Genomic DNA, 15093 nt, shown 5'->3' on the forward strand with positions numbered 1-15093 from the left:
AGAATACTGGAGTGGGTAGCCATTCCCTTCTCCAGGGGATCTTCCTCACCCAGGGATGAAACCCACGTCTCCTGGATCACGGGCGGATTCTTTACCACTGGAACCACCAGGGAAGCTCTAAAGACATCTTACTTAACATATGTTATTGATTCATTAACGCTGAACCCACAACTTGTGCCCAAATAAGTTTATCTCACAGTTATCTCATCTAACACAAGGGTTTTGTCCACAGGGCACATCACAGGGTTCCTCTGCTTAGGAGCATGAGACAGCAAATCAGCACTGCTCTTGAGGGCCATTTTAAACAACAGACTCACCAAGGAAAAAAAAGAATAAAACGTGAAAAGTGGCACTGAATAGGCCATCAGAGAATGCTTGTTTACAGTATGAGAACTGAAACAAGGTGGAACATGGGGCCTGGATGAACCTGAGCTAGGAACATGTATATCAGGCAACTCAAAATTTCACCCCTCATCAGAGAACCATGAATGTGCTGCAAATCTTGATTTGGGGGACTGCAAATAAATTTTAGCAAGTAGGCAAGTTCGCAGATACGGAATCTGCAAATGATGAGGATTGACTGTGTGTGCTTCTCCTGTCAAGGTGTAAACTCAAAGTCTGAGCATAACATACCTGCATGATCAATTGCTCAGTCGTGTTCAACTCTTTGCGACCCTATGGACTGTAGCCTGACAGGCTCCTCTGTCCATGGGAATTCTCCAGGCAAGAATACTGGAGTGGTTTGCCATTTTCTTCTCCAAGGAATCTTCCAGAACCAAGGATCAAACCCATGTCTCCTGCACGGTAGGCAGATTCTTTACCACTGAGCCACCTGAGATGCCCCTGTCAAGGTATGGTCGAGGAATAATGATTCCAAACACAATATACCAGACTCTGTTCCAGGTACTTCGCTGGTATTAACTCTGTCCTTACACCAGCCCCTGGTAGCTCAACTGGTTAAGAATCCGCCTGCAATGCAGGAACTCCCGGTTCAATACCTGGGCCAGGAAGATCTGCTGGAGAAGGGATAGGCTACCCACTACGGTATTCTTGGACTTCCCTGGTAGCTCAGCTGGTAGAGAATCTGCCTGCAATGTGGGAGACCTGGGTTTGATCCCTGGGTTGGGAAGATCCCCTGGAGAAGGGAATGGCTACCCACTCCAGTATTCTGGCCTAGAGAATTCCATGGACTGTATAGTCCACGGGGTCACAAAGACTGAGTGAAAGACTGAGCGACTTTCACTTTCACACCAGCCTGTGGGGTAAGTATCATGTTTATTCCACTTCACAAACTAGGAGACTGATGAGAAAGGTTTAGACACCACATGTTCTTAGCAACTAGACTATACTGCATCTCGCATCATTCACATTCCAAAATAGAGCCTATTGCAAAAATCACATGAATATTCAAAATGAAATGGAGAATTCAAAGAGTGATTATGCTGTGCAGTGGCAGTCGGGCACTCCCTCTGACTCGGGAAGGCACCGAGAAGTCTCCTGCAGTGGAGGAGAGTGGGGTTGTTGGAAGCATTTGAGCTGCTGGGCTCTCAGGTATTAATGGCTCAGCGGGGACTTCCTGTCTCATGTTCCTTGGCGCACTCTTGACTCTGAAGTCAGCCTCCAGGGACTGCTCACACCAAGTAGGACGCCAGGGATGAACCTTTCTCTCCCACAGGTGCCGGGGAACATCAGGCCAGCCCCTTTAAGGAACAGTTGGGAGAACATCAGGGAACTGGTGAAAAGCAGGTGAAGCTTCAGCAGTTCCCTGATGGACGTTCCCCTTCCTGCTCACCCTAGCGGGCTGAGTAGTCAGTCCTGTGAGTGCCCTTAAGGCGCTGTGAGTTCGTGTTACCCATCCAAGCTCTGTCTGCTCGCCGCACAGCAGGCCAGTAACCAGGAGACCAGGTGTCGAGGCAAAGAATAGTGACTTTATTCAGAAAGCTGGGCATCCGAGAAGATGGAGGACTAATCTAGAGTACCATCTTATGGGGTCTGGACCCCAGTTTCTTTTATAGAACACAGAGAGGGAAGAGGTGAGGAAGTAAAGTAAAAAGGACATAGGTCTTGCAGAATATCTCCTGGCTTGGCCAGCACTGGGGAGCTAGGAGAGGATGTATTAATTTCTTCAGGGGTCAGGTTGTCTCCCTGGGAGCTGAACAAAGGTACTTTAGTTTAATGTCAGGCAGAGGGGCAGGGTTCCCTGAGGCAGGCCATTATGTGTGCTTACAGCCACAGACAGCATCCTTTTAGTGATGAGAGTACCAAAAGCAACAGGAAGCAAAGCTTAAAAGAAACAGATCCAACGTGGAGTCAGGTGTGCTCTCCTGTTACATCAGGACAGCGAACTGCCCAAGTCTGGGAGGGTGGGCTGAACCTCACAGGTCCTGTCCCCAGATTCACCGTCTAATCACCCCCAGAGAGCTCTCCTTCATCACTCTACCCAAGTGTAAATGCAGAGCCTGCTTCAGTGCCTGTACCTACTCCACCCTGCCACCCACTCCCCTCTCCCCTGAAACCTGCCACAATGTTTAAACAAGACATTGCCAAAGACACTGAGGTGGGGAAGATTGGGGACTGGTAAGAACAGAAGGGAATGAACTCCCTAAAAGCTGTATCTGTCTGATCAGGCCACGGGGTGGGACTGCAGAACCAATCTCTCTGGTGGGTGGGGGAGGGAGTGGGGGTGGGCAGGATTCAGACCCCTCACTGCCTAGCTCCTGGACTCTCCCCCTATGAGAACCCCCACGACCTGGGGACAAAGGCAGTGCCTTTCAATTTGGAGAGGTCTAAGAAATCAAGTTCCATTTCCTCCCTAAAATCGATCCTCTTGCATTTCCAGTCTCCCTTATCCATTTCCTAACCATGCTCCCAGCATAGCCTACTGACCAAAACCAGACAAACACAACAATGCAACATTTGTATCAGAGATATATAGAGAGGTAGAGAAAGAAATGGAACCCCACTCCTGTATTCCTGTCTGGGAAATCCCACCGACAGAGGAGCCTGGTGGGCTACGGTCCATGGGGTCACAAAGAGTCAGTCACGGTTTAGTGGCTAAATAACAACAACATACAGAGAGGACCAGGAAGTTCCTACCAGTGATGCTGCTCTTGGGGTCTGTGTGGATTTCACCCTGAGAAGTGAGGTCATGTCAGGGCTTTGACCTGAATTTGTTCCTGATACGGAATTACTCTTTCTGGTTGCAGGTCTTGTAGATGGGCTTGGGAAGCACGCTCAAGGCTGTGTTGGAGGCTGGCAAACAGGAGCCCTTGGAGACAAATCCTAGAGAAGTTAGAGCTGACTGCAGAAGGCACAGAGGAGCCGCTGGGGAAACATTGGGTGAGCGTGGTGTCTTCCTGATGTGAGATTGCCTGGGGAGTGCTTTTACAGGAAAGACCTGGAAGGGAGCAAGGGACACAAATAGGGATGGGTAGAGAGCAGAGACAGCCTGTGCACACGAGTACGTGTGGACACACACACAGACAGGCTCAGAAACTGAGAGTCATGCCCCCTCATGGTAGTTCGAGTCACTTTTATGGAGCAGTTCTTCTGGGTTTCCTTTGGCCTGTCATCTTGCTTTGCCTGGTTCTGAGTCCATATATGGTACATCTCAGGATCCTCCCAGGTTGACCCACTCTCTTAGCCAAGATGGATTCTAGTGAAAAGGCCTATGGGTGGGTTGACATCACCTACTGTGGGGTGGTACCCCCTTCCTTTTTCACCTTTTCACTTTCTGCGCATGTGTAGTCGGGAAGATCTCCTAGAGCTTGGGAATGAGGAATACATGGTCTTTTATCGCTTATCTAGGCAGGACTCAAGCTCCTCTCTCGCTCTGGCTATTTTGGGACATCTGTCCACTGGGGAGGAACTCCAGCAGCTCAGCCTGAGGCCAATGTCTCTCCTGCCTCACTCTTATAAGCCAAAGAGGATGCTTCAGAGAAGGTCACGGCTTTAAGCCCCTGGCTGCCGCACTCACATAAATGGGAGGTGGGTGTATGTTGCCATGACGAGGGTTTGGACAGAGCATCTGCCCCAACAGCATCTAGCACACCTGGCTTCTCAGGTGTTCCCCGCCCCACATGGAAAACAAGCTCAGCTAGAGGTGGTAGTTTTCTCTCTGTCCAGAGCCCGTCTTTGGTACAGAAATTTGCTTCATAAAAAGTGTTCAAGTCTCCTGCCTCATAAGCAAAAAAAAAAAGGCCCTTGGGAAGAGGTGTGACAAGAGTGAAGGTTCTACTTGGCAAGGGGCTCTGTGCACTTTGGCACACCCTCATTCTTGGTTTCTGCTCTTGTCCTGCACCTAGATCCCCAGGGAGCCCCTTGGGGAGCCGAATCCATGATTTCAGGACTTCTTAGAGGTATGAGATCCATCATGTCAAGGCAGGAGTCTTGGGCATTCATACTGCTATAGTACTGGAAGTCTGAGCCAGTCAGAATCTCTGTCAGGAGAGTGAGGTAGTGTTGGACAGACTTTCTAGAAAGCGCCAAACCTTTGGGGTTGGGCAGGGGAGAGCTTTAGTCCCCTAAAGTGTTGCAAAGGAATGGAGTTGGATTTCGGTGACCCTTCTCAGGGCCAGCAAAGTCTCCAGGCCCCAGACCCAAGGCTAACTTCATGTGGCCTCTGGGGCTGGGAAGGGGCTGACCTGACCATTTTACGTGCGTCTCATACTCTGCTTGTACATGTATGTGTGTGTCTTGTGCTCAGGCATGTCCACATCTTCGCGACCCCATGGACTACAACCCACCAGGCTCCTCTGTCAATGGGGTTTCCCAGGCAGGAATACTGGGCTGGGTTGCTGTTTCCTTAACCAGGGGATCTTCCTGACTCAGGGATCGAACTCGCCTCTCCTGCCTTGCAGGTGGATTCTTTACCACTGAGCCAGGGGAAAGCCCATATACAAGCAAATCCTTAGGCCTCATTCAAGACTATGGCTTCTTTCTTTGCACATAATTCTAACAGGTTTGTTCATCTAATTTTCAAGAGTAAATCAGAGGCTCTGAGTTAGAAAAGGACAGAATCTCTACTCAGAAAAGGGATACTGGCAGCCTAAAGGTGCTACAGAAAAACTGTAAAAGGCACAAAAGAAGTAAAAGACACCATAAGTCTGGTACAGTTTTGTTCACACTGGTAGGGCCTGAGAGGATCACAGGGTCACTGCAAGGGCTTTGTTCATGCTCGTGAACCCAGGTTATCTACAAATGCACTTGTTCATCACATTAAGTTTATGGATGTATGGAAGTACAGGCTACATTTCAGAAAAATAATCACTCATCAAAGGGCTAAATTGTAAGAAAAAGAAAACAAAGGCAGGCACCATCTATTCCTTTAACAAGTCACCTTTAGCTTCCTGAAAAGTTCACACCTGTCGTGAACAGTCCTGCAGTGAACATTGGGGTAAATGCATCTTTTTCGATTATGGTTCTCTCAGGGTATATGTCCAGTAGTGGGATTATAACAAAGGTTCATCTAGTCAAGGCTATGGTTTTTCCAGTAGTCATGTATGGATGTGAGAGTTGGACTATAAAGAAAGCTGAGCACCAAAGAATTGATGCTTTTGAACTGTGGTGTTGGAGAAGACTCTTGAGAGTCCCTTGGAGATCCAATCAGTCCATCCTAAAGGAAATCAGTCCTGAATATTCATTGGAAGGACTGATGCTGAAGCTGAAACTCCAATACTTTGGCCACCAGATGCCAAGAGCCGACTCATTTGAAATGACCCTCATGCTGGGAAAGATTGAGGGCAGGAGGAGAAGGGGACGACAGAGGATGAGATGGTTGGATGGCATCATCGACTCAATGGACATGGGTTTGGGCGGACTCTGGGAGTTGGTGATGGACAGAGAAGCCTGGCGTGCTGCAGTTCATGGGGTCGCAAAGAGTCAGACACGACTGAGCAACTGAACTGAACTGATGGTACTTTTATTCCTAGTTTGTTAAGGAATCTTCGAACTGTACTACATAGTGGCTGTACAGATTTATATAACATGTAAAATAGATAGCTAGTGGGTGGGGCAGCGGGAAGCTGCTGTATAGCACAGGGAGCCCAGCCTGGTGCTCTGTAACGCTCCACCTTAGACAGTGGTAGGCTCAAGAGGGAGGAGATATGTATATATCTCCTCGACTCCACGACTGAAGCAACTTAGCATGCATATATTTATACACACACACACACACACACACACACACATATACATATATATGTAAGTAAGAAAGTGTTAGTCGCTCAGTCATGCCTGACTCTTTGCGACCCCATGGACTGCAGCCCACCAGGCTCCTCTAGGAGGTTTTCCAGGCAAGGTATGTGTGTGTATATATATATATATATATATATATATATATATATATATATATATAACTGATTCACATTGATGTATGGCAGAGACCGTGACAACACTGTAAAGCAATTATCCTTCAATAAAAAAGTTCACACCTAGCACATCATCTCTGACAATTCCAGGAGACCAAGCCTTTATTCCAGAATTGATCCATTTGAGCAAAAAGAACAGAGTGCAACATACTCTGTACACTTCACTGTTTAAAAATGTGATACCAGTTTTCTTACAAGTTGTCAAGAAGAGTTGTGCCCCAAAGCATCTTCTCCCGCGCTGCACTGCAGGCCACTCACCCCGCACTGCAGAATGAGACCCGCTTGTTTACTCTGCTTCCTTACGTGTTCCGCATTCTGTCCGCTTGGCAATATTTGGGTTGGAAACACCACAAAGAAATACTTGAAAAGTCTTTTCAAATATAAGTTCAATAAAAGCATTTCTGTGTGTTACATTTTGCAAAACACACTTAACTTCAGGAGAGTTTAGATAGCCAATTAAGCATTTTTATCCTTTCTTTACCAAGACTTGGGCAAAAATTTTCTATGGACGAGTATGAAGAACTAAATTCCCTCAGATGCCACCATTCATATCTGGTCAGTTTTAGGCTTAAAGAACAATTCAGTTCAATACAGCAAAATGCAATATTTATATTTTTTGCAATATATATTAAATTTTTGCCAGGTATGTCTAGGTCCTGGGAATACAGTGGCATGGAAAGATACAGCCCTGCCTGAAGGAGCAAATGAGATACAGTGTGATAAATTATTTCAGAGATATAAGCACAAGGAGCTAGAAAACTTTTGCATAGGATGGCAACTGATTCAGTCATGGGGCTTTTAAAGATGTCTTAGGAGAAGTGATATTTCAGCTATGAATTAAACTTTCTATTTTTTTTTTTTTTTTGAGGAATCTCCATACTGTTTTCTATAGTGGTTGCACCAGCTTACATTCCCACCAACAATGTAGAAGGGTTTCTTTTTTTCCTCACAGCCTGTCCAGCATTTGTTATTTGTAGAGGTGGCTCAGATGGAAAAGAATCTGCCTACAATGCAGGAGAACAGGGTTTGATCCCTGGATCAGGAAGATCCCCTGAAGAAGGAAATGGCTATCCACTCCAGTATTCCTGCCTGGGAAATCCCATGGACAGAGGAGCCTGGTGGGCTACAGTCCATGGGATCTCAAAGAGTCGGACACAACTGAGCAACTAACACTTTCAAGCTTTCATTCTGCCTGGTGTGAGGTGGTTACCTCATTGTAGTTTTGGTTTGCATTTCTCTGATAATTAGCAATGTTGAGTATCTTTTCATGTGCCTGTTGGCTATCTGTGTCTACTGTAGAGAAATGTCTGTTTAGATCTTCTGCCCATTTTTCCATCAGATTGGTTTTTGTTGTTGTTGTTGTTGAATTGTGTGAGCTGTTTGTATATTTTGGAAATTAAGTCCTTGTTGGTCCCATCATTTGTAAATGTTTTCTCCTAGTCTGTATATTGTCTTTTCTTTTTGTTTATGGTTTTCTTTGCTGTGCAAAAGCTTGTAAGTTTGATTAGGTCCCATTTGTTTACTTTTGTTTTTATTTCTGTTGCCTTGGGAGACTGATATTGGTATGATTTATGTCAAAGAATGTTTTGTCTGGCAGTAGTTTTAACAGTCCAAGCAAGAACTTATGATGGCCTAAGCTGGTACAAGTGGTAGTGAAAATAGAAGGATTTGAGACAGTTGTTAAAGAATTTTTAAGACTTGGTGAATTACTTAAAAGAGTAGAGAGGAGAGACAGTCAAGGTTGATACCCTGATTCCTGCCATGGGCCATGGGTGATGGCAGTGTCATTTGTGGAGATTGGGAGTGTAAGAGGAAGAGGAGTGTGTTGGGTGGAAAGAGAAAGAGCGAGAGATGATGACTTAACTTGGAACATTCTGAGCTGGAAATCCCTCTGGGTCTAGAATCAGGATGACAACTTGGGCTGGAGATTTAGCTTCATGACTCATCAGCATATGGTTGATACTTGAAGCCGTGGAAGTTGATAGTGTGGATGAAAACAGCCAGCTCATCCACCATCTATCCATACATCCATTCATCAGAAAAGGAATTTCTGTATGTCCTCCAGTGTGCATGCAGTATATGTATGAAAGTTTGAAAGTTTAGTCGCTCAGTCGTGTCCAACTCTTTGCAACCCCCTGGATTGTAGACTACCAGGCTCCTCTGTCCAAGGGATTTTCCAGGCACGAGTACTGGAGTAGGTTGCCATTTCCTTCTCCAGAAGATCTTCCTGACCCAGGGATCGAACCCAGGTCTCCCACATTGTAGGCAGACACTTTACTGTCTGAGCCACCAGGGAAGTCCCTATATGTATAATTTCTCCTAAACAGTGAAAATATCACACGTTTCTTTTTCTCAAAAAAAAAAAAAAAAACCGACCATCATTGTGAGGCACTTTTGATTTCTGTCTGTCTTCACCAGTTGCTCATAGGGTTGAGTGGCTCTGGCCACAAGGATGTTTCCTCAGCTCTGTTCTTTTGCTCTTTCATTGTGAACTTCAATCTGAAAGACACACCCACCCCTGAATCCTCCAAGGCAAAGTTTGACATTCAATCCTAGCCTGGGGCTCTGGTTTACCATCAAAGCATGAGTGGGTCTTATTTGGCCTTTCCCATGAAATTGCTAAATGCTGTTTCATTAAACGTGGTGTGCCAAAGAAGTGTATTTTTATTGTTGTTTTTTAAAAACCAAGAAAGAAACGAAAAAATTCTGTGAAACAAGTATTCCCAAATTTATGTATGGTGTCAGGAAGATTGAGAACAAAATGACTAGTGTTCTACAAAGCATAAATAAGAAAAATGGAAAAGAATTTTTTCTTTAAAAAAGGAAGTCCCCCCCCCCAAAAAAAGGAAGTCCCTAGGTATACCTATGGTTAATTCATGTTGATGTACAGCAGAAAACAAAGTCATATTGTAAAGCAATTATCCTTCAATTAAAAATAAAAAATTTTTTAAAAAACCCTGATATTGACATGAACTGTCAGATCAGGTAGAGACTTCATATCAAAGATGATTTGAACTCATATGTTGTATTCAAACTACCCATTCCCCACTGAAACCACTAAATGGATACTATATCAAATTCTTTATGAATGCTGGAAGCTGAGGAAGGGAATTGCCCCCATAACTGCGACTCACAGGGTTGATGCGATACACCAGGAGCCATTGCTCTGGTGACAGTGGCTCTGTGACAGAGGAAGAGAGCTGTGTGCTGTGAATGTCATCTGATGACACTGCCAGGAAGCTAAGGCAACTATGGTTACCTTGTGGGAGAGTCAACGTCACCTGTTCTTTTCTAATTTATTTTTATTTATTTATTTATTTTTGACTGTGCGCACAGCATGCAGGATCTTAGTTCCCTGACCAGGGATCAAACCCATGCCCCCTACGATGGAAGCATGGATTCAAAACCACAGGACTGCCAGGGTTTGTCCCAACATCACCTGATTCTTTTACTACATCTGGCCTGCGACCTCTCAGGGATGGTCCCCCTCGAGGGGCATCTACCTGTGTGGTATGCCCCTGGGCTGCCTCCTGGAGTGTATGCAAACCACAGACCATGGTTTTCACAATGATCAGTTTAAGGTGACCAAAGTGTGTCACCCTTCTGGTGAAGGTTCTGAGGAGCAGTGGAATCTCAAGAGTCACAGGAGCCTTTGAAGAGCGATCATCTTCTGAGTTGCATCTAGATGCACTGGGAGAGTCAAGAGGCAGAGGCGGTGACAGCTGAGATTAACACAGCCTCATGTCCTTCCGTTATGGGTGCTCAGTTATTACCATGCCTGTGGCATCACATGGACAGTTATTAATATGGACATAAGGATTGAATAGGCTTCCCAGGTGGCACTAGTGGTAAAGAACCCACCTGCCAATGCAGGAGAGCATGGCAACCCACTCCAGTATTCTTGCCTGGAGAATCCCACGAACAGAGGAGCCTGGCGGGCTATAGTCCATGGGGTCATAGAGAGTTGGACATAAAGAGTGACTGACACAATACTGCATCAGTTTCTTAGGGCTGTCCTAACAAATGACTATGGCTAGGTGACTCAAAACAACAGAAACTAATCATCTCACTTCTGGAGGCCAGATGTCCAAAGTCAATGTGTCAGCAAGTCCATGCAGCACCTGAAGATTCTGAGGAGAATCCTTTCTCGCCTCTTCTTGGCTTCTGGGAGCACCACTCCAATCTTTCTCTGTCTTCACATGCTCTCCCTGTGGCCTTCTCCCCTATGTCTGGTTCTGTGACAAATCCCCCTCTCCTTTCTCTTCAGATACCAGTCACATGGCTTAGTCACTCAGCCATGTCTGACTCTTGCGACCCCAAGGACTGCAGCCCACCAGGCTCCTCTGTCCATGGGATTTTCTAGGCAAGAATACTAGAATGGGTTGCCATTTCCTCTTCCAGGAGATCTTCCTGACCCAGGGATTGAGCCCGTATCTCCTGTGTCTCCTGCATTGCAGGTGGATTCTTTACTCGCTGAGTCACTGGGGAAGCCCCATTGGATTCAGGGCCCATCCTAAATACAGGATGATCTCACCTTAAGACCCTTAACTTGACTCCATCTGCAAAGACCTTATTTCCAAACACACATTTTCAGGTACTGGAGATGATGACTCGGACATTTCTTTTTGGAAGCCATTAATCAACCCACTCCAGCCACCAATACTAAAGTTTACTCTACATTCTGTGTCCCACCTGAAATGATGCCCAACGAAGTTATCCAACATAGCTTATCCGAGGTTCTACGACTGAGACCAAAGGACAATAAGGTAGTCTAATAACAACATACTAATATAAATGTAGACACAGAATGTAGAAAGAATTCTCACAGGTCCATAATAAATGACTGAAAATGGTCAAAAGATTTGAAGAGGCACTCGCAAAAGCTACACATATGCCCAATGAGCGTATGAAAAGATGCTCCACATCATCACTCGTCATCAGAGACTGGTCCATGGGAGGCACAAAGGGGCTTAGAATTACAGTACTGTATACTAAATAAGAGACTTTCTACACTAAGTCCCCTACATACGAATGAGTTCCATTCCAAGACTGCGTGCGTAAGTCCAGTTTGCTCATCAATCCAATAAAGTTAGCCTAGGCACCCAACTAACACAATAGGCTATATAGTACTACAGTGTCATAGGTTTATAATACTTTTCACACAAATATTACACAAAAAACAAACACAAAAGATAAACATTTTTAATCTCACAGTACAGTACCTTGAAAAGTACAGTAGGGCCAGCTACCACTTTTACGCGGTATAGGGGAGTGCAGGTTCAATTCCTGGTCAGGGAGCTACAACCCACATGCCTTGTAGCCAAAGAATCAAAACGGAAGCAATAGTAACAAATTCAATAAGAACTTTAAAAATGGTCCAGATTTTTAAAATATTAAGAAAGCAAACAACAACAAAAGATTATCTAGTAGCTATTTATGTTTAGAGTTGTGGTGGGTTAGTGTCTGCTTCCTTACCTTTGTGCACAAGTCTGGAGGTTGGCTAGAGTCACTCAGTTCTGGCCCATGCATCTCCCTGCAGTCAGCTGCTGCTGCTGCTAAGTCGCTTCAGTCGTGTCCGACTCTGCAACCCCACAGACGGCAGCCCACCAGGCTCCCCCGTCCCTGGGATTCTCCAGGCAAGAACACTGGAGTGGGTTGCCATTTCCTTCTCCAATGCATGAAAGTGAAAAGTGAAAGTGAAGTCGCTCAATCATGTCCAACTCTTTGCGACCCTATGGACTGTAGCCTACCAGGCTCCTCCGTCCATGAGATTTTCCAGGCAAGAGTACTGGAGTGGGGTGCCATTGCCTTCTCTGCTGCAGTCAGCTAGCTTGGGCATGTTCTCCTGATGCAGATGCACAGGTGCAGAGTACAGGTGGAAAGGCTTGAGTATTTTTCAAGTCTCCACTGGTATCCAACCTGCTACCACCCCACAGGCCAAACAATTCACCAGCCTGCACCCCAGGTCAGGGTGGTCACAGGAGGAACTTGCGGCTGCATGACTGCACTTCGGAATCAGTTCAACATTAAGAATGACCGAGGCCTTTTGCCAACAGTGTGTCATGTTTATTGGGTGGTTCACAGGTCAGCTAAAACACACGAAGGGGAAAGACCGGAGGCCATCAGTCATGTCAGGAAACAAAATATTTAGCAGTTCTTAGCTTCAAGTGTTGTCTTCCATCACAGCTTGAGGAAGACGGGCCAGGCCCTGACAGAGCTTATGGGTGCTGTTTATTTTTAGCAACAAGAAGCACATACATTTATTTAACCAGTGACTTTTAGGACAATCAGCAAAAGAAGAAAACTGTATTTCCATGGAGCCAAGACAACAAAATCATTTATACAAATTAAACTGATACAAAATACATTATAAAGAGAACCACACATACAAAAGTCATTAAGTTGGTCAAAGAGCAAGAATGCCACAGAACAACCACGCTGAGAACACTGGTGTGAATTCACTTCGGTTATGAAACTTATGTCCGAGAGAGTCTGAGTTAACACATTTACTGAGGTAAAGGCACAATCACTTCCACATAGTTAATGGGGAAGAAGCCAGATTCCCCATGCAGAATTCCTTCATACCAGTTTTCATCTATTTGATTGGTTAATGTAATGATGTCCCCTTCTTTAAATCCTAGTTCTCCTTGGTTTTCAGGCTCAAAGTCATAGAGACCACGACAGCAGGGCTGGTCCATGGGAACGTTAGAACCTGTCCGCATCATGTGGAGACAAAAAGCACATGGTTAACATGACAGGGCATCTGTGGGGCGTTGCAAAGGTGGAGAGTTGCAGAGACCAGGAACAGCAGGCCCCTGCCTGCCTTCCTGTTGAGCCAGGACAAGGCTGGCTTAACCCCCATTGTGGGCGCTGTACTTGTGGCCTCTGCTCCCCTCAGCTCTCCCTCCTTCCCTAGCTGACCTCCTGAGCCCATGGCTTTTCTCATCAGTTCTCCTAGCCAGAAAATTCAGGCCCAACCCCTGTTCTTGAAGCAGCTGTTCAGCTCTGCCCGCAGCCCAAGGAAGGTGCAGAATTTTACAAGGGCTAACCCCTGCCCTCAGGGAGCTCATAGTTTCTTTCTGGAGAGTGGACAACACATGAGAAACATCTGAAGAACAAAGATGAGGGACTTCCCTGATGGTCCAGTGGTTCAGACACTGTGCTTCCAATGCAGGGGACGCGGGTTCAATCCCTCATCAGGGAACTAAGATCCCCGCATGCGGCACAGTGTGGCCAAAAAATAAAATAAATTGATAAGAAACCAAGGCCAAAACAACAACAAAGACGAGGTAGTATATCACCTATAACTCAGAGAAGAAGGAAGCAGAAAAGGCCTGGATGGTCAGGGCCATATTCCTAGAGCTGGGAACCAGGGGGTGGAACATGGCGCGGTGTAAGACTAGAGAGACAAGAGCAGAATCTCTACAGACCAGCCTGCAGCCTTGGGATTGTTGTACCAAGCCAGCAGTTCTCAGGACAACATTTTTAACGTAATTATTTTTTCATTTCAAAACCAAAACTAAACATGGTAAAAAGATAAAGACAAAAAGAGTAAATATATGCAAAATTGACTGCTAATGAAGAGGTGCATGTGTGTCTGCTAAGTCATTTCAGTCCTGTCTGACTCTTTGTGACCCCATGGACTGTAGCCCTTCAGGCTCCTCTGTCCATGGGATTCTCCAGGCAAGAATACTAGGGTGGACTGCCACACCCTCCTCCAGGGAATCTTCTGGACCCAGGGATAGAACCCACATATCTTACAACTCCTGCATTGACAGGCAGGTTCTTTACCACTAGTGCCCTGGGAAGCCCCAGTGAAGAGGTCACCAGTGTTAAATTAACATGATGGCATAGAAGCTTCCAGAAATCTTTATGAATATATTTGTGTATGTATTTAACATATAATATATATGTTAAATATATATTATAAACATATAATATAATTTCATAATAATGAAAGAATATTCCTATTTTATTACTGTGAACATTTTACAGATTACTTTTAATTACTGAACAGTTGTCAACTATATCAGGATAACATAATTTCTTTATTGTTGTTTTGTTTTGACTGCGTGGTGTGGCACATGGGATATTAATTCCCTGACCAAGGATCAAACCACTGCTCCCTGAATTGGGAGCTCATAGTCTTAACCACTGGACCACATGGAAGTCCCTAACATAATTTCTTTAACTGATATCCTATTATAGGATATTTAAAGGTCTTCCTTTCCTTCCTTCCTTCCTCTTTCTCTCTCTCTTCCCTTCTACATTCCTTCCTGTTCATTTTCCTATTTGTTTCCTCTTCGCATTCATTGATAACTCTTTGAAAAATATCATAATATATGTGTATTTACAAATATGTACATTTAATTCCTGAGGGTAAACTTCTAGGAGAAAATTTGCTCTTCATAGACATAAATTTTTCCAAGACTTTTAAAATTTACTACCAGTATATTTTTCTATTTTCTTTGTCTTAAAAGTATTAGGTGCTCCTAATATATTATAGACTTTTATACTATAAATATTAACCTCGTATCTGTCATATTTGATATATACACTATTTCCAGCTTATTATATGTATTTTTTCCTTTCATTTTGTTTTTGGAGTGTGTACGGGGGGTGGGGCAGGGATAGGGGTTTCTGTTTTATTTTGGCATCCATGCAGAAATTTTAAACTACATAAGCAGTCAAAGTGGTGAAACTTTTCATTCATGGTTTCCCTTCC

The 15093-nt window shown here is 44.9% G+C and overlaps 1 protein-coding gene across 1 annotated transcript in view; it reads right to left on the reverse strand.

Moving 5' to 3' along the window:
• Window positions 1-12211: 12211 nt before the first annotated feature.
• Window positions 12212-15093, reverse strand: part of SH3GL3 (SH3 domain containing GRB2 like 3, endophilin A3) — a 103721-nt gene continuing 100839 nt past the window's right edge. The window contains exon 9 of the mRNA XM_065906405.1: window positions 12212-13080. Coding sequence (XP_065762477.1) covers window positions 12875-13080 — 206 coding nt within the window. The 3' untranslated portion in view covers window positions 12212-12874. The remainder of the gene's footprint in view (window positions 13081-15093) is intronic.

Source organism: Muntiacus reevesi, chromosome 15 (genome assembly GCF_963930625.1).
Source record: "Muntiacus reevesi chromosome 15, mMunRee1.1, whole genome shotgun sequence".
NCBI lineage: Eukaryota > Metazoa > Chordata > Mammalia > Artiodactyla > Cervidae > Muntiacus > Muntiacus reevesi.